Here is a 27,813-nt window from a genome sequence, read left to right as displayed (position 1 = left end):
CGGGCGGAAAGACAGCGGTGTATCTTCGCGTTTTGGACCCCAGCGTCGATCGCAGCGTTGTGTGCCCGCGACACGTGAGGGGCGTTTAATTATTTATAACCCGGAGCCGCTCCGCCAACCCCCCGCCCCCCCCGCCGAGCGGCGCCTGTTGGAAAGGTCCTGCGCTCAGGGTGTGGATGCGGAGCCGGGCAGAGCGACTCCAACCCGGGGAGGAAAAAAGCGGCGAATATGAGCTAAAGGCGGCGGGGAAAACGTCTCCCGGAGAAAACCGCTGAGCGAGAGCGAAGGAGGCCGAGAAGAGAGCAGGAGGGCCGCGGCCAGGCGGAGCAGAGGCGCCGAGGGACGCCGGCGGAGCAGCGCGGAGAGCCGTCCGGGCGCCGGGGCCGAGGCGCAGGCAGGCCGGAGCCACTGCGGAGCGGGTCCGGGGCGCGGTGGGGGGGAGGGCGAGGCTTGCAAAAGGGGGCAAAAAAAAAACCCACCTCCAGCTTTCCCTGCCCCTCCGTGCCTCCCGTCCCGCATTTCTGGAATCTTTTTTTGTGTGCGTGTGTGGTCGGGATCGGGAATCGACCGGACCGAGCGAGAAAGGGAGGGTCCGGCCGGCGGATGTGCGCGGCGGAGGGAGCCTCTCGGAGGGAGCGGGACCTGTGAACACGGGCTCGGAGGCGGCGAGGGATGCGCTCCTCCCCGCCCGCCTGCGAGCGTCTCTCCAGCGGCTCTGCCCCCGTGAGGCGCGGCGGGGCTTAGGCTCTGCTCGCTCAGCCAGACACCCGCCAGTGGGCGGCTTTCCACATCTCCAGCCTGATCCGCGGGACTCCCGGGAGAGGAGGATCTTCAAGTCGAAACTTTCTGTTGTTGTTGCTGTTGTTGTTGCGCAAGACTCCCAGAAGACGCGGTGCGAGAGGCGCTCTGGGCGCTTCGCCTCTTTCCGTTCCTGTTGTTCGGTTGTTGTTTTTCCTGGGTGACTGTGCCGGCGACACGGGCTCCTCTTCTGCCCTCCGGCGCCTGAAATCTGCCCCCCGGAACGGATCGACCCCAGGGTCAGACTCGCTCCCAGGACCCCGACGGACCCCGAGGTCAGCGCCGGACATCTGCGACTTCCCCCCGCTAGCACCTCCCCCCCCGAGCCGGGGGTGTCCTGCCTGGGGGGCAGCCGTGGACAGACCTGACCGCACCCCCCGCCCCTCCTGTGGAACCTGTTTCTGAAAACCGGCGTCCAGGAAGCGCCGCTCGCCGCCCGGGACTCCGAGCCTTCCGCTCCGGAAAGCGGCGAGCAGCCCCTCCCCCCACCGTCTCCATTTTTCCGTCGTTCCCGGGATACCTGCGCCCCAGAGCGGGCTATTTTTAGCGGGCATGGGGTACAGGCGGCGGGGTGGGAAAGCGAGGAGACCCTAGCCCCACGCCGCTCCGATCGCCAGCGCAGGAGGGAGCCGGCGCTCCGAGCCCTGTCCTCCGCGGCGCCTCTCCATGCCTCCAGTGCCTGCGCGTCCCCGCTGGAGCTGCAGTCCGCCCGCTGGCTCGACCCCCGGCGACACGGTGCCTCGGCCCGGCAGGGTGTGGGCGTCCGTCATTACGTGAGCAAAGCGCGTTTTCACCAAATAGTCCTGTCCAGAGAGCTATCTTAATAGATAGGGTATAAATAGAGTGGAAATATATATTTTTATTTTGTATATCTCTAAAGAAGCGTTGCCTAAACAGAACTCATTGCCTTAGAAGACGCGCGGATCCCGCGGATTCGTCCAAACTTTTCCCTGCTCGGGGGATTTTATTTTCAGGTGCCTTTCTGTCTCTGTCCCGGTGTGGCCACCGCGGGAGAAGCGTCAGCCTTTCGCCAGAAGTAAAGGAAGCTAAAACTCTTGCTCTTAAACAACAAAAAAAACGCTTTTTTTTTTTGCTTTTTCCTCCGTTGTCAACGTCGCTGGATGTAGCAGATCGCCGCATCCCGTTGGGTTTTTTCCTCTTCAGACTGTTGTTTCCGGGATTGTATCGTTTGTGTTTCGAGGGAGGATTATTGTCATTATCGCCATCATACAGTTTTTCTCTCCCCTCCCCTCACACCTCCCCCCGAATTGTACTTCTGTTTCCGATTGCGGTCGCGCCAGTTCTCCATCGGGGTCCCGCGGTGACGGAAAGGCGATTCCGATGGTGATCACGTCGGCCGTGGACGAGAAGCCCCAGCCCTCAGCGAGAATGGTCGCCAGCGTGCAAGCCGACTGGATGAACAGCCAGGAGCCGGGCAGATACCTGCCGCAGCCGCACCTGCTCAGCAAGGCCTCCCGAAGTCAGTATCCGAGCCGCTCCGGGGAACGAATCCGGGGGTGTGATTTCTAGGCAGGGGCTGGCTGAAAGGCTGCCTCCAGTGGGTTGGAAATCTGAAAACTGCCCCATAGATGCGGTCAGTCCTGTCATTGAGCTGGTCAGAAATTCAGTGGTGGAACTGAGGGCTCTGCTGGGACCAGGGACACTGGGGTCTTCCCCTGCTCTATTGAAGTGGTTGCACTGGGACAGGGGTGCTTTCCCAGCTTGTGTGCTGTCCTCTTGCAAAGCGTGCAGGTGGGGAGATGAGCCGATCTGGCGTTTCTGGCCTTGTCTCTCCCTCGCTCCCACGATTTTGATCTTTTCCTTCCCTTTACGCAAGCAGGGAAGCCCAGCGTGTGTGTGTGAGGCCGGTGGGGACCGGTCCTGATGGTAGCCTTCGCTTTTCCGTGTTGGAATATAGCCGCCATCCGCAGACGCCCTCTCGGTTTCCTTAGCCTGTCCTCGCGGAGAGCCCTGTCGGGTCAGCTGGCGTGGGTGGATCTTCAGAGGCCACAGTCTCGGTTTTAAAATTTGCCGCTCCTCCTCCAGTGGAGCCAGGTGTGTCCAGGCGTGGGGGCGTGCCGCTGATCATCAGTCTGAGCAGCAGGTCCCGTCAGCTTCCGGAGTCCGGAACTTCCGGAGAGCACTGGGGTTAAAGGTCGATGGCCTCTGTGGGATGGCATGCCGTTTCTGCTTCCGGGTTACATGGTGACCAGGAAAAAAAATAGCGTGTGGGTAAAGTGTGGGGGGGGAACACAAGGCACTGAAGCCCGCTGCTGTCTAGGTGATTTTGGCGTTTCCTGCTTCAGGATTTGACTTCCGTAGCTGGGTCAGGTGGCGGAGTGTGTCTTTGTGTTAGCGGGTCTTGGATTTCTCTCCCAGCGGCCAGTGTCTTGAGTGTAACATTGCTGGGGCACAGCGATCGGCCCCTCAGACCTCCAAGCAGAGCCACCAGCTTCAACCATGCGAGCATTGAGACAGCTCGTGGGGCAGGCAGATGCTCTGCGTTCGTCGTAGGTGGCCTAGACTACTCGATCGGGAGCAGCTCACAGATGCGTAGTGTTGGGGGGGGCGGGGGGGTGAACTGGTAACTGCGCTGAGCACAGGACCTTGGACTGACTTCTGTCCGATTGAGGCAGGATTGCAGCTTGGAAGAAAAGTTCATTTTTGGGGTTAACTGGGGGGAGTGTATAAACGAGGCAGCCGTACTGCGTGCAGAAATGACCTCCTTTTAGGGTTTGCCTCCTGAGATCTCACCTTAGCGTTGGTTTTCGCGGGTGAGGTCAGCCGCGATCTGGCCGTGTCCTGAGCTCTGGCTCTACGTCCACAGGCAGTGATGGATACTAGACCTCCAGCTGCGGCCTGCTGCCCCCCCAGAGCCCCCCAGAGCAGACCCGCGGTGACCCCTGGGGGAGTTAGAGAGTCCTGGGCTGTGGTCAGGCTGCACCTGTGCCGTGCTTTCGGAGGCGGTCCCTCGGTTCTGCCGGCAGTGGTTAGCAGTGCGGACTGGAGCTGGGTGCAGAGGGGGCTCAGTTCGAGTTGAGCGGGGGGCGTGGTCTGGCAGGGTTCTTGGATTGGGAGAGGAGACGGGGAACGCTGAAACTCCTGCCTTTGGGAATGGTCTCCCATTGTCCTGGGTGCTCAGGATCCGAAGTTATTCTGAGAATTCAGGCTGATCTTGACTAATCCCTATAATTCCTTTTGCTACCTCAGGGTTTAGGGTGCCTGCAGTCTGCCTGTTTGTCAGTGAAGGTCTCGGGATTTTCATTCGTCTTTAATTATTGCGTCGATCCTCCACATGAAAAATTTCTGGTTCAGGTTGAATTTAAGTGATGTTTCAGTTCAGTCTGAATTTACAGCTTATATGGGCTCAGCTCTCCCAGTGGAACAGGGAATGTTGCTCATCTCCTCTGGGGGTGTGGTTAGCGGAAGTCGGCTGTCGAGCTTCAGTGGTCGTGCCTTCCCTTCTGTCCCTGTGCCCGTGTTGTGCCAGGCTGAGACTGGTCCTGGCTGTCTGGCAGTGCTGTCTGGCCTCCGAAAAGGTGAGCTGGCACGCCAGCGATCCGAGAGCGCTTTGGCGGAGCTGTCCATCGCTGGCTTGTCTGGCATCGCAGGAGGGTCTGTACAGGGAGCCAGCCAGTGCCGCGAGCAGGGCTTCGTAGACACGGACGTGGCCCCAGTGCACAGCTGCTGTTCACAGCTCAGCTTAACATCCTAAATGCCCACAGACTCCAGCTTGGCGTGAGGGGTAGATTGAAGCCGTTGGGTCTGAGGGAATAATTGGGCAGGAGAGGGACAGAGTCTTGTCCAGGCTTACATGCCTGCGTAAGACTTTCACGCCAGTAAGGTGGAGGAACAGCTGCCTGTGGGTGACCTGCAGCATCAGCACCATACCTCCACGATGGCCCTGCTCTGCTTGGTAATCTAACTGTAGGCCTATCCTGCACTGTAAGCGCGATTGTGTGTGTGGTCTGTGAGCCAGCTGTCCCGCCGGTAGGGTCAGGGAGACGCCTTCGAGCTGGGAGCGCTCTTCGGTGTGACAGCGGGGGGCACCGCGTGGTCTCCGGAGTGAAACTCGGGGGCTGCAGACCCTCTGAGCTTCTTGGTGCGCTGGGCTCAGCTCTGCTTTCCTGACCGCTCCAGTGTCCGTTTCGTGAACTCGCTCGGGCGCTGGGCTCGTGGGTGTGGGCAGCACCTCTTCCCCGACTGCATCTAGTGGGCGCTGGGGCCTGTGGCAGAGCCCCTGGCACTGCATGGAAGCCCGGAGGAGTCCAGCAGGTTTCCAGTCCTAAAACCAGATAGGCTTATACCCCCGCTACAGCCTCCACCTCAGCTGAACCTCCTTTTTGGTTTCAGTATTCATTTAGGTTGAGATCCTTATAAAATGGGGGGGGGTTGCTCCCGAGCCTTCAGAGCTCCCCATGAGAGAGCCGAGTCTGCGACCTCAAGCCTCCGGTGGCCGGAGCACCGGAGTGCGGGAGCGCTGGAGCCCTGCTGGATGGCTCTGCAGCGCTGCAGGAAGGATGTTCCTCAGGGACCCTCCGTATTCCTTCCTGCAACATTCCTTCTTCTCCGGACAGCTATCCCGGGCTTTCTGCTGCTCGGATTCATGGGGTGCCTCTGTGGTCAGACCTTCGTTGGCCTGCCCTTTCACGCCAGACAGGGGCTTGCGCTCGGGTTCGTTTTGTCTTGTGCTCTGCGGTTTCTGCTGATGAAACATTGGCTCGGTGGTGTAGTGTCCGGGGGGCTAGTGTGCGGACAGCCGGGCGTTAGGACCTGAGGCAGGCTGCGGTGCCCCAGGGGTTAAGGGGGAGTCTCTGGTTCTGGTCCAGCCTGCACCGTGAGCCCTTAGTGCTATTTCTGGATCCCCAAAAGCAGCTCTTGATGGACAGGTGCGCCCCCTCTCGCTGTACCTGCTCCGATCTTGGCTGTAGGTCTGGGATCTGCATGCTTTTATTGGCTCGTGGACCGGAGGGCTTCCTCCTCGTCAGCCTGGCAAAGCCTTTCCAGGAAGTGATGGAAGCTGGGAGCGCTTGTTGTGGGGGTGGGGTGGTAGCAGTCGGCCCCGGATTCAGAGGCTGGGCTGCAAGGAGACGGGAGCTGGTGCTTTCTGGCTCAGGGGCTCCACTGGCCTGGCGCGACGAGACCGGGAAAGAGAGCGCCGATGGCTGCCCTTCACCGGGACGAGAGGCGTTGTGTGGCCCTGTGGCCCGTCGCCGCCTGGCGTGCCGGATGGGAAGCAGGCGGGAGCAGCGGAGCAAGGGGGACTTGCGGCTGGGGAAGGTCGGGAATCCGAAGTGGAAAGTACCTGTCCGCCGTAGCAAAACCAGCTCCCCTCCTCTGCGCATCGATGGCTCCACGTGGGGCCTGAGGCCGGCACCTGATGGCAGGGCCTGCGCAGCTTTGCCTCGCTCCCGGTTGCAGGACCTCCAGGCAGGCAAATGGCCAGGATGCTGGAGGCGTCTGTCTCCTGTCCTCTTTAACAAGACGGGAGCTGTGACCGTCCCAGGCTTTCCCTTTTCACCTGGTGTCCTCTTGAAGTTTTCCGTAAGGTGGGCAGCAGCCGAGGTCGGTTTGGAAGCCGGGCCGGTCCGTGTGAAGGAGCGAAGCAGTGTGGGGGCACAGACGAAAGCCGGGTGACCCGGGAAGTTAGAACCCAGAACGGGTCTCTGACCCGAAGGCCTTGGGCCACGCCGACGTGTTTGGTTTTGAAGTTGGCCAGTGACGGTTTGATGACATTTACACCACCGTTTAGTTCATCAGGAAAGTGAGGTTCGTCTGGGAACCTCCGTATTCGTTGCCGTGACATTGTCCTTTCTGCACGGGTATCCCCAGCTGCTGCTCAAATTCCCAGAGTGCTTTTGTGGTCAGATCTGTGTTAGACTGTGCTTTCACCCCAGACGGGGCTGGGAGAGGTGATTGCTTATGCTCTGTTTCTTTTTGTCTTGTGTTCTGCAGGTTCTGCTCATAGTTTGATAGACTAGTGGCGTTCCTTCGTTTGTTTTAAAACACGATTCTAAATGTCCTGTGTTTTACGTCGTAATTCCGTTGTGGGCACTACCCCCCCCCCCGCGGTTGGCTGGAGTCATTTAAAACAAATGCAGGACTGGTGGCGTTCCTTTACATAAAGGGTGGTGGGAGCGTGGAACAGGTTACCCAGCCATGATGTTGAAGTCAGGATTGACTTCTTTTGAGAAACAGCTGAATGAGATCCTGGGATCTGTGACTTGACTTGGCCTTTATAATGCCGGCCTGCTGTCTTGGTTTACCCTTCACAAAAATACACCAAAATGCGATTTCGTCTGCGCTGGCAGGTCCTTGGGTTTTTCAGGGGACGTCCTGCTGGTTTCTCTGAGATTGAGCTCTGCCCTGCTGGCCCCCTGAGTTAACAGCATCTGTGCCGGTCTCGACCAGAGTTCAACAAAAGTTGCAATAGAGCGTTTTCTGTTTCTTCCGAATTAAATTAATTAGCTTCTGTTCTTCGGGGTTTGGGCTCGGTGACCATCCCATTTCTGGATGGTGGTTCTTGCCCTTCAAGATATTTTGGGAGAAGTCTTTCCTCTGACATTTTAATCTAAAAGGCGTTTGCTTGAGGTGGTGTGGTCCTACAGTGCATTAAGATAAGACCTGCTGTCTAAGCCCTAAATAGGATTGTGTGAGGTGCTCAGCAGGGCTCTGAAGGAGGTTTTCTTGAAGGTGAATGAGCAGTCAGCCTGACACTGCCCCCGCCGCGTCCTGAGTGGAACACTGTGGACTGGCATTGTCTCCTGGCAGCTCACGTTGTCCTGCTCGCAGTGCCCAGGGACAGGGGAGTCTGTCCTGTCTTGGGCAGACCTTCCGCCTGGATTCACACAGCCTTGGTGCTATTTAGCAGCCCTGACATCATATTTTTTTGCGCCCTGTGGCCAGTTGTCTCAGCCTCTCTTTGCCGAAACTGTTCATCTGCTCTCAGTCTCCGTCTGCGCCTGTTGTTGCTGGCAAACCGACCCACGTGTCTGTCTGTCTCCGGTCTGATTTAGCTGTGTCCGAGGGTAGCCCCATCTGTCTTTGCCCGTCTGACATTACAGCCTGCTCCATTTATTGGTGATATTGCTGTCCGGCTGACATCTCAGGATATTTTTCTCTTTCTCTAATCTATCTTTATGGCTTTGCAGCTGTCTGTTTACCCAGATCAGGGGAGACTTTGCAGCTCTTTGGCTGCACATCTTTCTGGTTTCACAGCTCTCTGGTTGTTTCTGGGCTGCCGTCTGGCTGCTGTCGCTTGTGAATAACTGTCTGATGGACAGTGTGGTGAGTGTCTGTCCATGCACACGAAACCGATTCAGTGGGCTGCCTGTCTGTTTCTCTCAGAGGTATTCTCCTGTGCAGTCGGGTTTCAACTTAAAGCCTGGACCCTGCTTTCTTCTATCCGTAAACCACGTTGTTGACTCATTGTTGCTGGGACCCCTGTGACCCTGAATTGGAAGAAGATGGATGGGTGGAACTCTGACCAGCTTGTTTATGAAGTAGTTTCTCCCTTCCTTAGATCTAAACCGCAGCCCCTTCATCGTGTTCGACCCAGGTGTGGAATGACACCGGATCGCTCAGTGTCCTGCAGGGGTCCGCTTGCTTACTTTCCTTACACCCGAGGGAGCAGGCGTGTGGAGCCCTGACACTTGTGCATCAGGGTGAGCTCCAGAAAGCTCTCGCTCCATGCTGGAGTCCGGCGCACTGCTGCCGTGTTGTGGGGACTTCGGAGCGGAATTCCGAACCGCAGCAGCTGAGATTGTGGCGCCTGTTTTGGTTTGCAATACTGTGACTCCATTGCATCATTTTCTGAGCTTGCCTCTTTCCCACACCTGCAGTGCAAGTCTCGAAGGGTGTACCCTGTGTGATGTACAAAGCCAGGCACCGGCACTGCCGGGGGACCCCCAAGAATCAGATACCGTTCTGCCAACGGATGACAACGAGCCTGTCCTTGATCAGACCAGGGGGAGTCCTGGGGCACTCGGAGCAGGGCTACCACTGCCACAGTGGGGTGTGTGGAGCGAGTAGCAGCTGGGAGTCTCTGCTCCCGATCTATCGGCTGGAATGGACAGGCAGGGGCGGGGGAGTCACTGGGAGGGGGTGAGGGAGACGGACTGGACTGGCGGTGCTGTGTGGGGAGTGAGGGAGGGGGGACCAGGCGCCGGGATGAGTAGCGCCTCGATGAGAGGAAGAGAAGGTGGGGCACAGAGTAGCGCACACAGCCGAGAGGGGGGGCAGCGTGCAGACCAGTGCATCGGATTGGATCAGAGAGAGGCGGGAGAGCGCGGACTGGCGGGTCGGATGGGATCGGAGAGAGGCGGGAGAGCGCGGACTGGCGGGTCGGATGGGATCGGAGGGAGGCGGGGGAGGGCGGGTCCGATGGGATCGGAGAGAGGCGGGAGAGCGCGGACCGGTAGGCAGGAGGGGAGAAACGAGGGGCAGAGGGAGAGGCCGTGTGGTTGTCAGCGGGTTTGGGAGAGAGACGGTGTGGCCTAGTTATCTCCAAGTACAAGTGGAGGGACAGCCGCTGTGGTAGACAGAGAGGGTGGCAGCGTGGGCGCCTGCAGAAACCACAGTTGGGGCTCCCTGCTTTCTCCGTGTGGCCTGTTATCAGGGGATAAAAAAGCTCTGTGCGTGTCTCTGACGTCAGTGTTGCTGTGTGGTGAAACTCAGACCCAGATGGCCTTTATTAATAGCCAGAGTCTGACTCAGCTTCGAGAGGCAGTCTAAAGTTCAGTCCAGGAGAGGGGGCTGATGGGTTTTTGTATGCATTTTTTTTTAAATCCATAGACAAACGGTGGCCTCAACCAGCCTCTTCTTGCTTAGCAGGTGGTCTGTTTTTTCTCAGACAAGCTACTCCTGGCTTTGGCTTCTCTGCCGGAGCCAGGCACTGAGGTTCCCATTATATCCTCTGAGTACCAGAGCATCTGGGCAGAACTCCAGTACCCAAGGGTGGCCCCTCCTGTGGCCTCTTGCCCCTGGTTCCAGAGCTGGTGTGTGCGTTTGGCACTTGGGGTTCAGGGGGGAGATCGCCTCGGAGATCCGATCAGCTCGGGGTACAGGCTGGCCGTTCCCGGCGTATTCCAGTCCTCGAGAGCGGCGGGGTCCCCTGATGTTTTTAGTTTGCGGAAGAGATCCAACCAGCGGAATCGGGAGTCGCTGCACCAGGTGGAGCTCGTGTGGCGGCGCCCGTGAGACCCGCAGGACTGGGCCCGGCGCGGCGGGCACGTGCCCTCGGGGCGCAGGCCGGTCCACATGCGCGCCACGCCGGGCGGTTCTGTGAAGTGCTGCCCCCTGGTGGCCGGGGCTGGGTCTTCCTCTCACGTTAGTGTCGCGTCACCTTCCCTCGCTGGAGACTGCCGCGGATCGCCAGCTTCCAGACCTGCGTGCGTTTCATGACCGCTTTGATTGAAGACGCTGGCTTTTTTTCTAGTTCTTTATCCGATTTTTAATGGGGTGACTGTTTTTTTGTTTAGTGCCAGGAAGAAACCTTCGGCTCGCTCTGTGCTAAAGGGCGAGTTGTGCGGTTCAGGGTTCAGTCACAAGTTGTTGGTATTTTGACTATTGGTGCTTTGTGTGGTCGTTTTGGGGCTTTATTATCTGTAGAAGAGCAGGACTGGGCTCCCCTTTTAAATCGGATCCACGTTATAAACATACGTGCGTGCCTGTTTCTGGGCTGTGCAACTTGTAGCTGTGGCAGTTCCCCTGTGGGGCACTGTGACAGAGTACAGGCCTGTAATTGTGACGCCAAGCCCTCACTAGGACGTTCCTCTGGTTGATAGGAGCGTCCCTGTGTGCAGATTTGATTTGATTTGTTCCTGATGTTTGCTGTGTGGTTCTTTGTCCGCTTGCTTGCTGTTTTCTTCAGGCGGGGACAAGATTCTGCACAGGAGAATGTAAACGGGGGGGCAGGGGGCTCTTACGTGGCGCACAGGCCCGGACAGTACTCTCTCCTCTTTATCCTCTCCTTTCTTGCTGGGCCTGTGAGCAGACATGGCCACCAGCGTTAAGCAGCAGTGCAAATCCAATACCGGCAGGGACACTGCTGCTTCAGTAAGTAACATCTTATTTTACATCTGAATGGCGCATCTTAAGAAGGACTTGCAGAGATGAAGGAATGGCCTGGTTTCCTCTGCTGCTGCCCAGTCTCTGACCGCAGGACAGTGCTTCACATCTGGAGGGACTGAGCACAAGCAGGCTCACTGACTCTCTCCACACGACCCCTGTAGAGTCACTCCAGGAGCCTGGACTGGGCCAGCCTGAAGCCAGCCGAGAAACCAGGCCAGTGCCGGAATAGCTGCACCGAAGTAGGTCAAGTACTCTCTGACTGGAAGAGTGCGCTTGCCCTTGAAGAGAGATGGCCATCGTCCGCCCTGCCCTGCCCTGCCCTGCCCACCGTGGTACAGGGAGAAAAACACGCCTTCAAGCGCTCTGGCCTTAACAACTGCGCCAGGGTGGACTTGTCCTTCTTTGTCCTTTGCCCCACCTCTCGTGCCCCAGAGTAGTGTAGTTCATTGCAGATGGGCACCTTGGCGCCCTGCCATGCTGAATTGTGCCCACCCCTGCTCCCTGCCAGCTTCCCTCACTTGCTTTGCCTCGCATTCCCCCAGTTGTGCTGCACAGGGTTTTTTGGGAAAGACTAGAAGCCGATGGAGCTCCTCTTTAAGAGGATTTAAAGAAAAGACCTTGACTTAATACCTTGCAGTTATATCCTGCCTTTCATCCCAAAGGATCCCCAAGCCTTTGGCCTAAAGGAGGGAGCTCGCCCACTGCAGTGATGAGGGCCAGCTCTCCTGCTCCAGCCAGAGTGAGCAGTTGCTTCGCCTGTGTGATTCAGCGTGAAATTAACCGGGAGACCGACTCCCAGTTGTGCCCCTCCAGAGAGGAATTTAGCCAGGACTTCGGGGATCTTTCAGGCCGAAGAAATCATCTCCGTTCTGAAGGATTGCCAGTCCTGCAGCACGGTGCTCCCACTCGCCAACACCCTGGGGCACTGCAGTGCGAATATTGAGGGCAGAGCGCCACCTCCTGGTCCGCCCTCGCCCCTGCCGGGATCTCTCTTGTGCGGGTATTCCCAGGCCCAGCTTTGCCGACGGTTCTGATCAGGGCCGGTGGCTCCGCACCCATCTTCTCGTGGCTCTGACCGGCCCGGATCCATCAAACCAGCAAATCTCTGATCCTGGCCTGAGCGGGAAGGAAGGGCGCTTGTGGGATGGAAGGAGACCACTGACCGCTGGCAGGGCCTGACACAGACAGCCTTGTGGCGCCCAGCAGTGACCTCTTGGGCGTAGAGAATTGGAAAAGTGCTGATGGGCTCAGAATAAAAAGTGGGGGAGTCCTCTTCTGTTCACCTCCTCCTTAGTTAAATTCACTTGTCATTTAGTGTAGTTTACACAGAAGGGGCTTGTGGGCTCTTCAGAGGCTCTTTATTGCCGTTTCACCACAGCGGGCAGCGACGCGGCGCCTGACACCAGTGCCATTTCCCCTCTGCTGACCAGTTGAAGTGTTCTGGGGTGTCCACAGGTCAGAAGAGCTGCCCCAGTTCAGAGGTTGAGAGAGAGCCTCCCTCTTTTACACTGGGGGTGTTGTTCTGAATGGGTCTCCCCAGGCCTGGCTGCAGCAGTGCCTGGGCGCTGAGTGGGGGTCCTCTTGCTAACCCTGGTGCGGGTGATCTCGGGCTGCAGGGGTTCATGCCAGCGAGCCTCCGGACCTCCAGGTGCTCCGGCGCCGGTTCTTCACTCCCGGGCTTGCAGGAGTTAAAGGTCCCCCGACTGGTCCGGCTCAGGAATTCCGACCTGGGCTGGAATGCAAACGGGGATCAGGCTCTCCAGGGCCGCGGCACACGTTCGGCCTCGGGGGGGGGCGGCCCAGCTGTGTCCATCACTTACCCGTCCCACCCCGGAGAGGCTCCTGCCCTCCTGTGACCCAGACTCTCCGGCCCCGGGGTCTGTGACGGCCCCCCCGCTTCGTCGAGCCCTGCAGCTGTGTTTCTCCTTCGGCCCCGGGCCCTGAATTCTGCTTGCTTGTGGCACGGAGTGGCCTTGGTGTTCCCTGAGGAGAGTGCTGTCCACACTAGCAGTATCCGATACTCCCGTTGCTCCGATTCCTCACGGGCAGTGTCTGGAGTGACTGGCCGCCTGCAGTAATCTGGGACATCGGGATGTAGCGTCTGCGGGGATATCTAGGGGCAGGCACGCGGAAGTGAGGCGTTCCCGTGAATGGACATCCGTAATATTCCAAAGTAATATTCGGATCCCAGCGATGCGTGTGATGGTGCAATTCCGATCGGTTGTCGGTACATTTGGGATAATTACACTGACCCCCGTTTGCCGTGTGAGAGCTGAAGTTCATTTCTCATCGCCGTGTTCCTAAGCCGTGATGGGGAGAGCTGTTGAGACCATGATCCACTGCCCCTTGCTAACTGCGTCAGAGCTTCAGTTTCTAACGTGACAAATAGAGGTCGGATTCACAAAGTCATCAGTTCAAGCCGTCTGCGTTGTTGCTGTATAAAGCAACATTACCTCGGTATCCCCCGGATTTTTAAATTAAAGTTCGGTGTTAAGTGATATGTATTCTTTCTTAAACCCGACCCTCCCCAGAACCTCTGTGAAGTTTACTGAACCCCGATGTTCAGAGTACTGCTGTAGGCTCCCGGTGAATTCAGGAGGCAGTGTTTGGGCCTGCTGCAGTAGGTGTCCATGCTGTTTCCTCGGAGTGAGGAAAGAGCTGCTTGTGCTGGTGACAACACTCTGTATTGAAGAGTCCCGCTCTGTGAGACTCGGCCCCGGCACACTGCAGCAGCTGTGGGTGTTCATGAGCCAGGGGAGTCGTCGTGCATATAGCGGCTTCCAAAAGCTCAGGTAACTGAGGTTTTATTTTGCTCCGCTTTCTGAAAGGAAGTCATGTGGGGGAATTGTTTCAGTGGGGCACAGGCTGCAGCCCTAGTGGCGTCTGTTACCAGACACAGACGCTGGTAGGCACTTCTTGTTTTTGTCTGTGTGCCGCTGTGGAGAAATGTTCTTGTGTGCGGTGTGATGATGCGTCCGCTGGCCAGCAGTTCGGTCTCGCGGCGAGCCGCGATGGCGCGAGTTCGTGACGGGACCTGCAGCAGCCTGACTCCAGCCGCATGCCGGAGCTGGCTGGGCCCTGAAGCTCATAAATGGACACCAACTGCCTGCATTGTGCGTCCCTCCGGCTAGAATGCAGGAAGTGTGACCAGCTGTGGCCTGAGCTCTTGCTTGTTTTACCCTAACAGGGAATGGAGAGGAGCCGGCGGCGGAGGGCCTTGGGAGAGGTGGGGGGAGGGGGGTGTCTTTGCCCCTCAGCTGTCAGTCCTGACACCCCCCCCATCCCACCTCCACGGCCGGGTGGAGCCCCGGCTGTTGCCATGGCGACGCTGTGAGTGACGGCAGGCAGCTGTGTTTAGTCAGCTGTGAGCAGCAGCAGGCACTGGGAGCAGAGCATTGTGGGAAGGGCTTGCTGAGACAGCACAAGCAAGGTTTATTTATAGAGGCTTCCCTGTCCGGCCCTTGGATACCAACGACCAATGGAGTGACGGAGGGATACAGGGGCTCTGCCAATTAGGAAGTTGGTGGGGGGGAAGGGCTGGACCAAGGAGGTCCCCCTTCTTTAGTCCCTTAAAGGGGCAGGCGGTCATTTCCCTGTTCCTGTGGGAAGATCCTTTATTGCAGTGGCATGCGTGAGCTGTCGTGATTTTCTCTCCCGTCGGCAACTGTGTTCCTGCAGCTGTCCGCAGTGATCCTTGCTGAGCTCACCTGTGCAGGAGGGCTCTTCCTGGGATGGAGGCTGGGATGTGTACCTCTGGATTCAAACCCCATGGGTGTTTTAGAGGTTGGGATCGATGCAGGGCAAAGTAGAGCTCGCAGTGACGAATGTGAGCTCTCGCAGTTTTACAGAGAGAAAAGCAAGCGCTAGAACAGAGCCCCCGCTGTGGTGCTGTGATTGCTCAGGTTTTTCCTGAGTTCAGTTGAAGTGCCTCAGTTGAAATGACATTCATGCTGCAGTTTTGCGATGTTAAAACTACGGCTGACGCTGGAAATCCATCCCAGGACGTGTGTTTATACTGTGACCTGTTAGATCTCTCAGCTGCATTGCGAAGACGATGCTGTGCGTCTCTCTGTGCAAGTCCCCAAGCTCCATTTCCTGTCCTGGAGTTCAAAGGGTGTTTCAGCAAACTGAAATTGTGAAAACTCTTCAGGTTCTGTGTGCCTTCTGCAAAGCTGGCAGTCCTGGTTGTGTCTGAGGGTATCAGGGCCTGTGTTTACTGCAGTATCTTTATTATCTGTGTTATTCTGTATCTTTAGTACAGAATGATACTGACAGTGTGGTGTTCAGCACAGTACAACCGTCTGTCCGCAGTGTGGTGTTCAGCTCAGTACACCTGTCTGTCCCCAGTGTGGTGTTCGGTACAGTATATTAATCAGTTCAGTCTAATCCAGTGCCTTTTGTAAATACTTTGTGTTCATTTTGAAGGTGCTGGGATGGAGCTGCTCATTCCCAAGCCATGAGTATTGACTGGTTTGGAATAGCGGACTGTGCAGCACTGATTTCCTTCCCCCTCGTGTTCTCATCTGACTGTCGGAATTGACAAAGATCAGACGCTGGAGATGTAACACAAGGCACAATCAAAAGAATCGTTTCCTCTCCCGTGACCATCAGAGCTTTTAATTAGGCAAATTAGGATCACTTCAGCTTTTCAGAGTAAATTTGGAACCTAGCCCAGTTTAATTCAAAAATCCACTTTCTCTCTCTCTCTCTGTCTGGATTAGTGCATACAGTTTCAGTATAATTTAGTGTTACGCTTGTTATTGTCTTTATTGTATTAACCCCTCTCTCTCTCAGTGCAGTGTTAATGTACAGGAGTGTCCAGACAGTGTGTCTGTATTAACCCCTCTCTCTCTCAGTGCAGTGTTAATGTACTGGAGTGTCCAGTCAGTGTGTCTGTATTAACCCCTCTCTCTCAGTGCAGTGTTAATGTGCTGTAGCTGTAGTGCAGGGCGATTATGAAGGAAGTAGGAACACGCACAATCTGTATTGCGTGGCTGATTCTGAGGTGAATGAAGTTAAAAGGACGTGGCTGTTGATATGTATTCTTATGTGTCTTCATTACTGCGGTTCAGGCAAGCAATAAAGTAAACTGCCTGGTTATGGATCCAAAGAAGTTGTGTGTTTAAGCAAAATCTTGCTCAGAGTTTCTAATACGTTTCTAAGATCTTAAGAACATTGTTCTGGTCACTTTCAGGAATTCCCAGCTTCAGGATTAGAAAGTGAAACAAGGATCATAACTATAAACTGAATGGGGATTAATGAATTTAAATGCCACTTAGCCTGTCCTGCTGTCCCGTCGGAGGGTGTCTGTGGTAACACTGTCTCTCCCTGTCTCCCGTCCCAGGCGGAAACGGCTCAGGATGCAAGCCCACGTCCTCCTCCCTCTGCCTGCCTGCCACCCTGGGCTTCTCCCCCGCTGAGCCAACCATGTCCAGCCAGCACAGCCACCCCACCTTCAGCAACATCCACTCCATGGCCGAGCAGCAACAGGTACGGCCCCCTCCTCCGGAACGACAGGGCGGCGCCTGTGCTCTGGGAACAGCACTGGGAGGCCGAAAATCACTTGCACGTTATTCCAGTCATTAACGGGGCTTATTCCCAAAGGGCTCTGCAAGGATCACTGCAGGAGGATGTTAAGACTTGTGTGTGTGCTTTATAGTAGTCCGAGTTACCTAGCCAGGAGAGTCCGGCTGTTTTACATAGTGAGAGCACGTGTGAGTGCTGTATGATCCGAATCTGATGGATTGGGTGTGCAGCAACGTGGGATCACAAAGATGTGTGGTGTGAGACAGGAGCTGATGTCTGGGCAGCTCCTCTCCCAGTCCTGTTTGAGACACTGAGAGCACCGTGCCGAATGGGCTTTCCTCCACCTGAATGCCAGTGAATCCTGGAAGATTAGAGCCGAGATTAGATGGTTTTCATTCCAGCCGAACTCTGTGTTTCCGGTGCGAGCTGACTTTCTTGAGATACTCGCTCCTTTAGCCTTTATTTAATTTCGTTCTACAGTCTTGATTGTCAAAAAATGTCGTATAAGTACTTCAAAAGGTATTGTTTCCAAAAACTGCGAACTTTAAGCAGCTCCTGTCTGATAAAACAGCTCTTTATAGTTGGCCATTGAGCAGCAGACACGCCCATAAAAGGGGCGTGGCATTGTCGGGCATGCCCTTTGTGGGGTGTGGCTCTTTGTTGGACACGCCCCATGGTCTTGTTTTCCTCCTGCTGAGATCCCGTTGGTTAGGTTACAGGCAGCACACCTGAATGAGAGCAGTCCTGAAACTGGTACAGAGTGGAAACCAGTTGTAAACCCCATTTGAAGTTTTAAGAGCTCAAATCAGTCTGAAGCAAAAACTGGAAGAGACAGTTTGCTTTTAGCTATGGCTGGAAAGTGGCACATAGCCAGCACAGTCGTCCCTCCACCACATCAGATTAGCGGTACATGGTTCGTGTGAGCGTGTGTGTAATCCAGAGAGTTTTTGTGTGACCTCAGGTTAGCCCATACACTAGACTGACCTGCTCTGATGGTACACGAATGTGTGCTTTCTTGAATTGTGCACTTGGAGGAGAGATCTGAGGTGTGCTGTGTGGCGTGAGAGGAACAAGGAGCTGAGGTGTGTTGGTGCAGTTAGAGGAGCCCCCCCACACCCCTCTGATGCCCCCCCGCGTTTCCCCCTGCTGGGACAGGTGCTGTCAGACATGACCATACTGCAGAGGAGGATCCCGCCGAGCTTTCGAGACCCAGCCACCGCCCCGCTCCGGAAACTCTCCGTCGATCTCATCAAGACCTACAAGCACATCAATGAGGCGAGTCCACGTCGGATCATTTCTGTCTCTCGAGAGCACCCGAGCGAGCAGGCAGCTCTGCAGCTTGCATGTCGCGGATCTGGGCCTGGGCTGTGTGGACTCGCTACATGGTGGCGCTCAACGGTACTGTAGCAGTGCAGTTTTCCAGGTGTCCGCAGTGACATCAGAGAGGTGTGCCCCATCTCCACTCCTCTGTCTCAATACAGAGGTGACGAATGGAGTGGGTTCTGGTGCTCCTCTTCTCCATATACCACTGATCACGCCACGTGGGGCTTCACTGATTCTTATTTTCTGTAGCACGAGTGCGGCTTGTCCAGTAAAAGCCCAGGCAGTGGATCGCTTGGTTCCCAAGTCTTACAGTTTACAGCAGTTTGATTTCAGTCTTGCTAAGGTAGTGTGGTGGTGTGTCAGCTGCGGCTTGACCCCTGACCCCTGACCTTGCCCACACAGGTGTACTACACTAAGAAGAAGCGGCGCGCCCAGCAGGTGCCCCCCGAGGACTCCAGCACCAAGAAGGAGCGGAAGGTCTACAACGACGGCTACGACGACGACAACTACGACTACATCGTCAAGAACGGCGAGAAGTGGCTGGACCGCTACGAGATCGACTCGCTCATCGGGAAGGGCTCCTTCGGACAGGTCAGGGACACACCGGGGCTGATGGGAGGACTCTGCACGCGATCGGGACGGAGGGCACAATTGAGAATATCCACCTCCTTCCCTTACATCACAGGGGTAGAAATGGGTGGGAGGAGGTACGGTCATGATCCCAGTCTTATACTTGGGGGTGTTAAAATTGCAACATGCTTGTTTTTAATGTCCCTCAGTGTGATAGGAGCTCTGTGCACCGCGAGGACAGGCTGTCGCACAGTCCTCCAAGGGTTTGAAAGGGCAAGCGATGACTGGGTTATCTGCGCTGTCCCTATAGTGATCTGGCCGGTACGCAGGCGGGTACAAGATTGCGGGGCTAGGGATCTTCCCACTGGCGCAGTGCAGGGCACAGGGCTCAAGCCCAGCACTGTCCTGTTGCCCTTGCAGGGTGTACTTCAGCTGAGGCTGAGAGGAGGTCCTGCACTCACAACCCTCTTCTTCCGAGTTCTCGCGGGGGCGAGGGGCGGGCACGGGGCTCTCTGCCAAGGTGCTCTGGTCAGCAGCGCTTCTGCCGTTTTTCAGGTGGTGAAGGCCTATGACCACCACGAACAGGAGTGGGTGGCCATCAAGATCATCAAAAACAAGAAAGCCTTCCTGAACCAGGCCCAGATCGAGCTGCGGCTGCTTGAGCTCATGAACAAACACGACACGGAGATGAAGTACTACATAGGTAAGGGCCCTGGGGACTGGGCATCACCAGACGGGCGCTGCATCAGCGATTCACGCTGCCACAGCTTGGGGTACAGCAGTCCAGCGGGCTGGTACAGAGAGGCCGACACTGGCGTAGTGCAGGGTGCAGGGGTCAAGCAAAATGGCACAGACAGCGCTGCAGTTAGGCGGACCCTTCCTGTACTGATCAATCCCACTGGAACAGCAAAGGAGAATGTGCTCAGGGAGCTACAGCTGGCCCCACCGTTTTGCTGTTTTCCGTCGTGCCTGACAGGTCAACATATAAAATCACATCATCACCTGTGGCATTCAAATCTCTCAAATTACTTCTTGGTGTCAGTAGTAGCTCAGTGCTCATCCAACAGCCGTAGTCGCTTGGCTGCGTCGGGGTCAGTCAGTCCTGCAGGCCGAGTCATGCCAGAAGCGCACTGCATCAAGACACCAGTGGCACAGCGGCTGTTGTGCTGGATCCCAGGGTAGTCGTGTCCCGGCCAGCAGCCCTGTGCAAGGCTAGACAGACCTGGCCGCCCTGCTCACATTCTCAAGCCGGTTTAAATTAAGTAAGCTATTTGAACTCCTGGCTAGGACGCAAATAGAAATATAATATTAGAAATATTTTTTTCCAGCATCCTACATAAGGTGGTATACACCAGCATGAAGTCAAATACATTTACTCTGACCTAGAACATTAGCAAGATAGAGGAGTATTTTGAAATGTTGAAGTTATCTGGGAGGGCTGTACCCGGGTATGATTTGTAATAAAGTTCGCACCAGGAAGACATGCCCACCGTCCCAGATTGTGGAAAGTGTTGATCTGAAAGCCGCCCCCGAGGGTCAGAAGGTTTGCGAATGCTCTCTCTCTCTCTCTCCCCCCTGCGCCCCGCAGTCCACCTGAAGCGGCACTTCATGTTCCGCAACCACCTCTGCCTGGTGTTCGAGCTGCTCTCCTACAACCTGTACGACCTGCTGCGCAACACCAACTTCCGTGGCGTGTCCCTCAACCTCACGCGCAAGTTCGCCCAGCAGCTGTGCACCGCGCTGCTCTTCCTGGCCACGCCCGAGCTCAGCATCATCCACTGCGACCTCAAGCCCGAGAACATCCTGCTGTGCAACCCCAAGCGCAGCGCCATCAAGATCGTGGACTTCGGCAGCTCCTGCCAGCTGGGCCAGCGGGTGAGCCGGGGGCTCGGTGCCACCTAGTGGGGGGGGGGCTGGATTGGCCCTGGGGGGAGGGGGGGGGTCGCATTGCTGCCTCACGGCGCTGGGGACCTGGGTTTGATTTGTCTGTGTGGAGTTTGCATGCTCTCCCTGGTTCGAGTGGGGCCCTGGTGTCTGTGAGAGTATTTCCTGCGGTGGACTTGTCCCATCCGGGGTGTATCCTGCCTTGTTCCCGGTGCTTCTCGGGATGGGCTTCAGTTCTCCGTGACCCTGAATTGGATGAAGAGGTGATTTCAAGTGAAAGGGATAGTTTGTAGCATTTTTTGGGCATGGAGACAGTGGCACAGATGTGCATCCAATTTGAATTGCCGTATTTGTTTTTTATTCAAACATTTTTCATGCATCTCAAAGTGCAGTATCCGGATTCTCTGTTCACTCATAGTCCACGGTCACTCGCACCATCCCAGCAGCTTGTTAAAGATAAATTGAAACCGATTCAGATCTTCAGTGGGCGGGATTAGTTCCTGGGGACATCTCCTTGTGTCTGGCTGGCTGACCTCTCCTCTCTCTCCCTTTCTTCCGTTCAGATCTATCAGTACATCCAGAGCAGGTTCTACCGCTCTCCGGAGGTGCTGCTGGGAATGCCCTATGACCTGGCCATCGACATGTGGTCTCTGGGCTGCATCCTGGTGGAGATGCACACAGGAGAGCCCCTGTTCAGCGGCTCCAACGAGGTAGAGATGGCGTCGTATCTTCTGATACAAAAACTGGGGTGGGGAGATTTGGATCCGAATATTCACCTTTCCTTTTTTTAATCCAAAATCCTGTTTCCTGCCTCCCCGCCTTCCCTTACATGTTTTATAATATAACTTGGCTACTTGCACAGTGTGATGGGGGGGACCAGAAAGAGACTGCTAGACCTGTAAACCCCCCCTGCAGGCTCTGATCACGAGCTGCAGACCAGTCAGCCTTCACAGCGTGATGTGGAATCAGGCTGTCTTTGATACACCCTTCAGCACAGGCAGTCTCTTCTGGCGAGCTGCTCCAGCCTCTGACAGCTGCATCTTTCCTCTGTTGAACATTTGGCTGATTTTCTTCACCTCGGCACCAAGGTGATGTTTGTTCAGGACGGAGGTTACACGCGTTGGTTTCATTGGTCTCTTATCCTTGATCCTGTAGGGGTTAGGCATTGATTCGTCTACAGTAGCTGTGCACAAGCAAAACCATTGGCTCAATGCCTTCGTTGTGCCTGATCTGAGAAGTGTTATCCTGCAGTAGTGCAGTAGCCCCTCCAGAGCACTCATCACTCAGGCAGCCAGCAAGGGGAGTTTCATTCATTAGACTCCAGGCCTGGCTGGCTTCCTCTGCTTGACTCCTCGTGCTGTTCTGCCTCCCTCCCCTCGCAGGTGGATCAGATGAATAAAATTGTGGAGGTGCTGGGGGTCCCTCCAAACCACATGCTCGACCAGGCCCCCAAAGCCCGGAAGTACTTCGACAAGCTTTCCGACGGCCTGTGGACCGTCAAGAAGAATAAGGACATTAAGAAGGTACTTTTCCCGTCGCCCTCCGTGAGTAATCTTCCGAAGGCCTTTTCTTCTCACCCCTCACCCCTCACCCTCGCCCCCATCCCATCGCCGCGCTGCGCCCGCACTCGGGGAGAGATGGAGTCAGCGGTTGGCAGTGCCCCTGCCCCGTCAAGCACGCACACACGCCCAGATGCCTGTCGCCCGGTGCCCAGCGCAGGCCCTCGCGGCCGGCGCTGACGGACCCGGCACCAGGAGCTACTTGACTCCGCCCTGCCCCGTGTGTCACTGGACAGACGTGCTGATCAGTGACCGTATCTGCTCTACTCTGTGTGTTGAAACTCAATTCCCAGTGGATCCAGTGTCCACTGGCTTCTATTCCACAAGCTTAATTCTTCAATGAGCTACTTAACTGTAATACTCCTAACTGGGCTCGGAGGTGTTCTATAGATGATGAAGTGAGTATCTCATGTACCCAACTGTACAAACCCTCCAGAGAAATCCTGTATATGTGAGAGTTGGGAAATAATTGGGCAAATTGGTTAATTGACCACACACGCTGGGTCACAGCGCAGACATGCTGGGGCATCGCTGCGGAGACGGTGTGTTTTACAAGGAGAGCCCGACTCGACTCTCTCGCCTGTGCACGGGCGCTCTGTCACTGTGGCTCCTCTGTCCTGCTAGCTGTTGCTGTGTACGCCTCCGTGCCCTGGCAGTGTGTTCCTGTCAGTGTGGTCAGCGAGTCCCAGGAGAGCCGTGAGGCTGCGGCTTCCAGAAGTGTGCCCAGCGCCTGGTTCTGCCTTCGCACGCTCCCTGTCTGTCCACTGCCTCCACTCAGAAAGCTTTAGTGTTCTGGGGATCCCCTTCACCACCACCAGTGTGTTCCCCCGCCTGGATGATGCGCCAGTCCGCTCCCCACACACCAGCTCTCAGAGTGATGAGGCCAGTTCGGAGATGGGGATTATTAGGAGGCTATAATTGGTAAAGGCCAGGGGGGGAAATTGGCCAGGACACCAGGGTAACACCCCTACTCTTTTCAAGAGACGCCCTGAGATTTTTAATGACCACATAAAGTCAGGACCTCGGTTTGACGTCTCATCCGAAGGACGGCGCCTGTTTACAGTCTAGTGTCCCCGTCACTATCCTGGGGCATTAGGACCCACGCAGACCGCAGGGTGAGCGCCCCCTGCTGGTCCCACTAATACCCCTTCCAGCAGCAGCCTTAGTTTCCCAGGAGTCTCCCCTCCAGGTACTGGCCTGACTCGTGCCTGCGCTGCGCTGCAGGGTGATCCAGCTGCCGGCCTGGCGGTGGAGAGTTATGCCGCTCGGCTGCTGGGCGGGCTGTGCCAGCGAGCTCTGGCGGCTGGGGAGGGTGGCGGGAGGAAGCGTGGCCTGCGATTCCTGCAGCGGGACGGGGGGGGCGGGGGGAGTGGGCGATGGAACAGCAAGGGTCATGCCCAGTATGAGCCGGGCGCTCCAGCTCCAGCGGCCTAATTCCGCTTTGTGGAAAGTAGATCAGGAAGGGGAAAGCTCGGTCAGGCGGCTCTTGCGGCCGGCCTCTGAACCCCCGCGCGGCGAGCCCAGGGAGGGCCTTCCTGTCCCCCCCCCGGTGTTCAAGAGCAGCGCGCTGTCGCGGAGCAGCCCCTGTCCTGGTGGCAGGTTTTCTAGGGATCAGTGGCTTTAGATCTTTACAGCAGGCTTGGATTGGTTCACTTCAGAAATTAGTATAGTTCAGCGTTTAGAAGTCTTGAATTTTCCTGGCTCTGGAAGGAGAGAAAATACTTGGGACCTTTTATATTCTTAAAAAATGAAGGCCATTTTGATATTGAAGACTTAGACTGAAACTGCAGAACCCCAGAGTTAAAGGAGTGATTTCAGTCAGTCATGTAGAACAGGGACAGAGAAGGGTAAGAGTTTAGAGAGGTTTGGTTTTGTGTTGTCCAGTAGTGTGAAGCCAACATCACCTCCATACCTCATTGTGGTCTGTCTCCCATGTGCTGTGCTGTGCTGTGCTGTGCTGTGCTGTGCTGTGCATCGTGGATTGCTTGATGTAAAATAAGTGGAATCTTTTTACTTACTAGAGCTCCGCTTTTCCTAAATCGTTTTTCCTGATTGTAGGGAGCCCTGCAGTATTTAATGTTGGCTGCCCTGATGCAGAATGCAACTGCGATTGGAAAAACGCAGAGCGCTTCCGTGCCCTTTAGGTCCGTGCATGGCCTGATGCAGACGGTCGTGCTCACCTGATGTTTAAAACATGGGCGCTGGAGAAAATGCTTAATCGAAATGGGACACTGTCTGTATTTATTTGGGGAGGGGTGGGAATTTATTGGATACTGCGGAGCCTAGCAGGTTTAGGTGGTGGTGGGGATTGTGGGCGCTGTCTGTGGGTCTGCCACTGAGCCTCTTGGCCTCCCCCTCCCCCCCCCCCGTGTGCCCTGCAGGAGTACAAGCCCCCCGCCACGCGGCGGCTGCACGAGATCCTGGGGGTGGAGACGGGGGGCCCCGGGGGCCGGCGTGCGGGCGAGCAGGGCCACGCCCCCTGCGACTACCTGAAGTTCAAGGACCTGATCCTGCGCATGCTGGACTACGACCCCAAGACCCGCATCACGCCCTTCTACGCCCTGCAGCACAACTTCTTCAAGAAGACCACGGACGAGGGCACCAACACGAGCAGCAGCACCTCCACCAGCCCGGCCATGGACCACAGCCACTCCACCAGCACCACCAGCTCCGTCTCCAGCTCAGGTGGGAGTGCGCCCCCTAGGGGCTCCCCGCTGCTCTGATGACCCTCCGACACCTGACTAAAGACAACTTTTAGGCTGTCGTGGTTGTCGGCTCCTAAGAAGCTGCAACTCATTTTAAAAACTGGACTAGAAACCTCTGGCTACCCGCTGCTGGGGTTTTCCTCCCAGAACTGGGGAGCCCGGTCCGGGGGGGAATGGTATGGGCTGGTTACTGGTGGGTTCCTGTTTCAAGCCAGAGCAGCACTGCATCAGCAGTTAACACCACATTCAGCTCCCAGCTGTCCATTCACATGCACTGGGGCGTGGAGGTCAGTATCCTCACACTAGCCATCCCCAGCCCCTGGAGAGAAAGACTGGCTTTGTGCAACCCAGCTGTTCACATTGCAGTTCTGCGTGCATGCCTGTGGTGTTGAAGCAGATTCACTCTCACAGAGTCCACCTAGTAGACTGTTCTGCTGGCTCCAGACGAGCAAGGCTGGGTTGTGTGGCCTGCAGACGGCCAACGGGTTGTGCACAGGAGAAGAAGGCTGTGCAGATGGAGAAACGGATCCCGTGTTTGTGTAGTAACACACCTTGGGAACATCCACACTGGGCAGTTGCCCCAGGAGTGAACCTCTGTTCAGACGTGTTCATATTCAGTGTGTCAGGAGATGCCTGGCCTGTTTCTGAAGAAGCTGGCTGAGAAGGAAATGAAATCTGTTTTTTTAATGTCCCGATTTTCAGATCTGTTGAAATGGGAGAACAGGGGAAAATCCCTTTTGGTGTTAGACCACTGGATGAGGCCCATGAAGACCAATCGTTGACGCAAAGGCTTGAAAACTGCTTCAGTCTCTTCAGATTGTAGGGGAACGCAGTGGTTTTGAGTGCTGTTTTCTCAGTAGCAATGTCCTTTTGATCTTTCCCGATGGTCCTCTTGCATCGCGGGGACCTTTCTCACTCTCTTCGTTCTTTCCAGGTGGATCTAGCGGATCTTCCAACGACAACCGGAACTACCGGTACAGCAACCGATACTACAACAGCGCTGTGACTCACACGGACTACGAGATGCAGAGTCCACAGGTAGGAGCGCACCCAGTGCCCGGCAGGTCCAGAACGGGGAGTTCAGCGCATCCAGCCGGGGAGTTTTCCCCCGAAATCGAGGAAGGAAAGTTGTACTTGTAAACGTGAAAGCTGCATTGTACAGGGTCCTTGCAGAATCTGTTGGTCTGTGTGAAGATCCGTGTTTAATATGAGCTGCACTGCAGCACAGCACGCACCCCTGGACAGAGGGTGTGGTGTGATGTCTGCCGTTCGAGAGCCCGACCCTGACCTCCTCCTCCTCCTCCTCCTCCTCCTCCTCCTCCTCTCTCCCCCTCAGGCTCCTCAGCAGCAGATGCGCCTGTGGCCGGGAGGCGAGGGCCCCCTGTCCAACAGCGACCCCTACCCCCAGCTGCTCCTGCACAAGCCCTCCGCCACGCAGCAGTCCCGCCACTACCTCGGCGGCGGCGGCGGCGGGATGCTGGAGCCCCACCACCCGCACCCCATCTACGGGCACCACGGCAACAGCCGGCAGCTCCGCCAGCAGCAGCAGCAGCAGCAGCAGCAGCAGATCCCGGCGGCGTCGCCCCAGCAGCAGCTCCCGGACGCCATCGAGCTCAGCCTGACGCACCACCACCACCTGGCCCCGTCTTCCATGCACCACGGGCCCCCCCTCCCGGACTCCAGCCAGTACGGCTCCTCCAACCTGCACCTGGGCCTCTCCGCCTTCCGGACTAGGACAGTCATGGCCCCCCCGAACCCCCAGGACAGCATGGTCGCCGCCTCGGGGCTCGGCTACCCCCCCTACCCCGGTAGCACTGGCGGCGGCGGCGGCGGCGGCGGCGGCAACAACAACAACAACCCCCCCCAGGCCGGAGGGGGGGGCGGCCTGTTGACGGGACCCCCCCGGGGAGGAGCGGGGGGCACGGGCGTGGGCCGGCCCGACTCGGAGGAGATGGCGATGATGGGGGTCTGCGGGACCGGGGGACCCCCTCAGAGCACAGCGGCGAGCTCTTGATGAATCTTGAACAAACTCCAAAAGCCATACGATTTTAAACACACACACACACACACACACACACACCGCCGCACCGCGCGGACAGACCGGAGAGCTGGACGGACGATCTTGTTGTGCATGGGGGGGCGGGGCGGGGCAGGACTGGGGGGTCCGGATCGTTTCTTTTCTTTGGGTGTTTTGGAGGGGGGGGAGAGGCCGGCGGGAGAAGACTGGGCGGGAGAAGGGGTTTTAGTTCTCTTACGATTTTTATTTTAACTTTGGTTTTGGCGCCGGGCGACTTCAGGGCGCGGCGTGTCGGGGCGGCGGAGGGGCGGGAGGCGCAGGCCTGGGCGCCGCAGACCGCCGGGCTGTTTGGTTTTGTTTCTGAAGTCTAGGTGTTTAATTGTAAATTATTAATTTATTAATAATCACTACATGAGGGCATGACCTGAGTGTACGAAAAGGAGGAGAAATTGCAGTGGGTTTTTGTTTTTTTTTATTATTCTTATTTTTCGGAGGGGCACCTACAACAAAGGAAGCCAGGATTTTCTTCCCCCCCTTGTTGTTTTAGCGTTTTATTTTCTTTCTCCGGACTTCTCGCTGCCCGCTGGCTTGTTTCCAGCAGAACGGCTGTCCAGGGGAGGCCGCTGCGCAGGGGGTAGAAACTCTGGCCCGGAGAAACGCCCAGCTGCTCCCTTCAGACAGGACAGGGCCGCCCGCCCCACGCCAGCGCCGGGACGAAGACGGACGCGGATCGGACAAACTCGGGATGCATCAAGCCAAATCTCGCTCACTCTTCCTCTCCCCCTCTCCCCGTCTGTGCTCGGTTGGGGTGGCTTCCGAAGTTCGCTGACCCCCTCTCCATCACCCCCTTTCTCCAGGCAACGCGCCCCCCAGAATCGCTCCCTCTCTTTCGTCCCCCCCCAGCGCTTGGCGAGCGTTGCCACTTCCCATCCGGGAAAAGAAAAATATCGGGGGGGGAGGGGGGAACGACGACAAAACCACCCCCACACCCTCTTCGTTTCTTTCTAGGCTGCTAACTCCACTCTCAACCGTGTCCGGATTGCTGCTAAACAAAACAGACAAATAAATAAAAGAGATAAACTTTTTAACCCTCCTGCTTCAGAAGAAAAAAAAAACCACTGCATCTCATGTATTTATTACTATTTAACAAAAAAAAATGGAAAAAAGCCTGTTGTGCCTGTTGTTTTTTTTAAAGGGAGGGGGTGGGGAGTGATGGTACAGGAGTGCAGGTCTTCGTTTCCTCTTCTCTGGCTCATCCTGGCGCTGAGCGGTGCGGTCCGGTCCGTGCCGGGTGTCAGACGGGTCGCGGGGGGCTGCTGTATGTGAGCAGGAACCCCCAGTGCGCTTGCCGTGGGCCCGC

General features: G+C 56.5%; 1 protein-coding gene across 3 annotated transcripts in view; it reads left to right on the top strand.

Annotated features, from left to right (window-relative positions):
• dyrk1b (dual-specificity tyrosine-(Y)-phosphorylation regulated kinase 1B) overlaps positions 1 to 27,541 on the top strand; it is a 44,782-nt gene extending 17,241 nt beyond the window's left edge. Inside the window, exons 2-12 of one of the 3 annotated variants that reach the window (XM_088621394.1) lie at positions 2,100 to 2,278; positions 16,214 to 16,359; positions 17,551 to 17,670; positions 18,121 to 18,309; positions 18,844 to 18,991; positions 19,877 to 20,163; positions 20,736 to 20,882; positions 21,555 to 21,716; positions 24,113 to 24,416; positions 25,371 to 25,474; positions 25,773 to 27,541. In XM_088621394.1, coding sequence (XP_088477520.1) covers positions 2,140 to 2,278; positions 16,214 to 16,359; positions 17,551 to 17,670; positions 18,121 to 18,309; positions 18,844 to 18,991; positions 19,877 to 20,163; positions 20,736 to 20,882; positions 21,555 to 21,716; positions 24,113 to 24,416; positions 25,371 to 25,474; positions 25,773 to 26,450 — 2,424 coding nt within the window. In that variant the 5' untranslated portion in view covers positions 2,100 to 2,139 and the 3' untranslated portion in view covers positions 26,451 to 27,541. Of the gene's footprint in view, positions 1 to 1,191; positions 2,279 to 16,213; positions 16,360 to 17,550; positions 17,671 to 18,120; positions 18,310 to 18,843; positions 18,992 to 19,876; positions 20,164 to 20,735; positions 20,883 to 21,554; positions 21,717 to 24,112; positions 24,417 to 25,370; positions 25,475 to 25,772 lie in introns of those variants that run through there. The other 2 variants (XM_088621395.1, XM_088621396.1) reach the window with 2 other exon arrangements.
• The last annotated feature ends 272 nt before the right edge of the window (positions 27,542 to 27,813 follow it).

Source organism: Lepisosteus platostomus, chromosome 26 (genome assembly GCF_059453375.1).
Source record: "Lepisosteus platostomus isolate fLepPlt1 chromosome 26, fLepPlt1.hap1, whole genome shotgun sequence".
Taxonomy (NCBI): domain Eukaryota; kingdom Metazoa; phylum Chordata; class Actinopteri; order Semionotiformes; family Lepisosteidae; genus Lepisosteus; species Lepisosteus platostomus.
The sequence above is the reverse complement of the archived record's forward strand: the minus strand, read 5'-3'. Positions and strand labels throughout refer to the sequence as shown.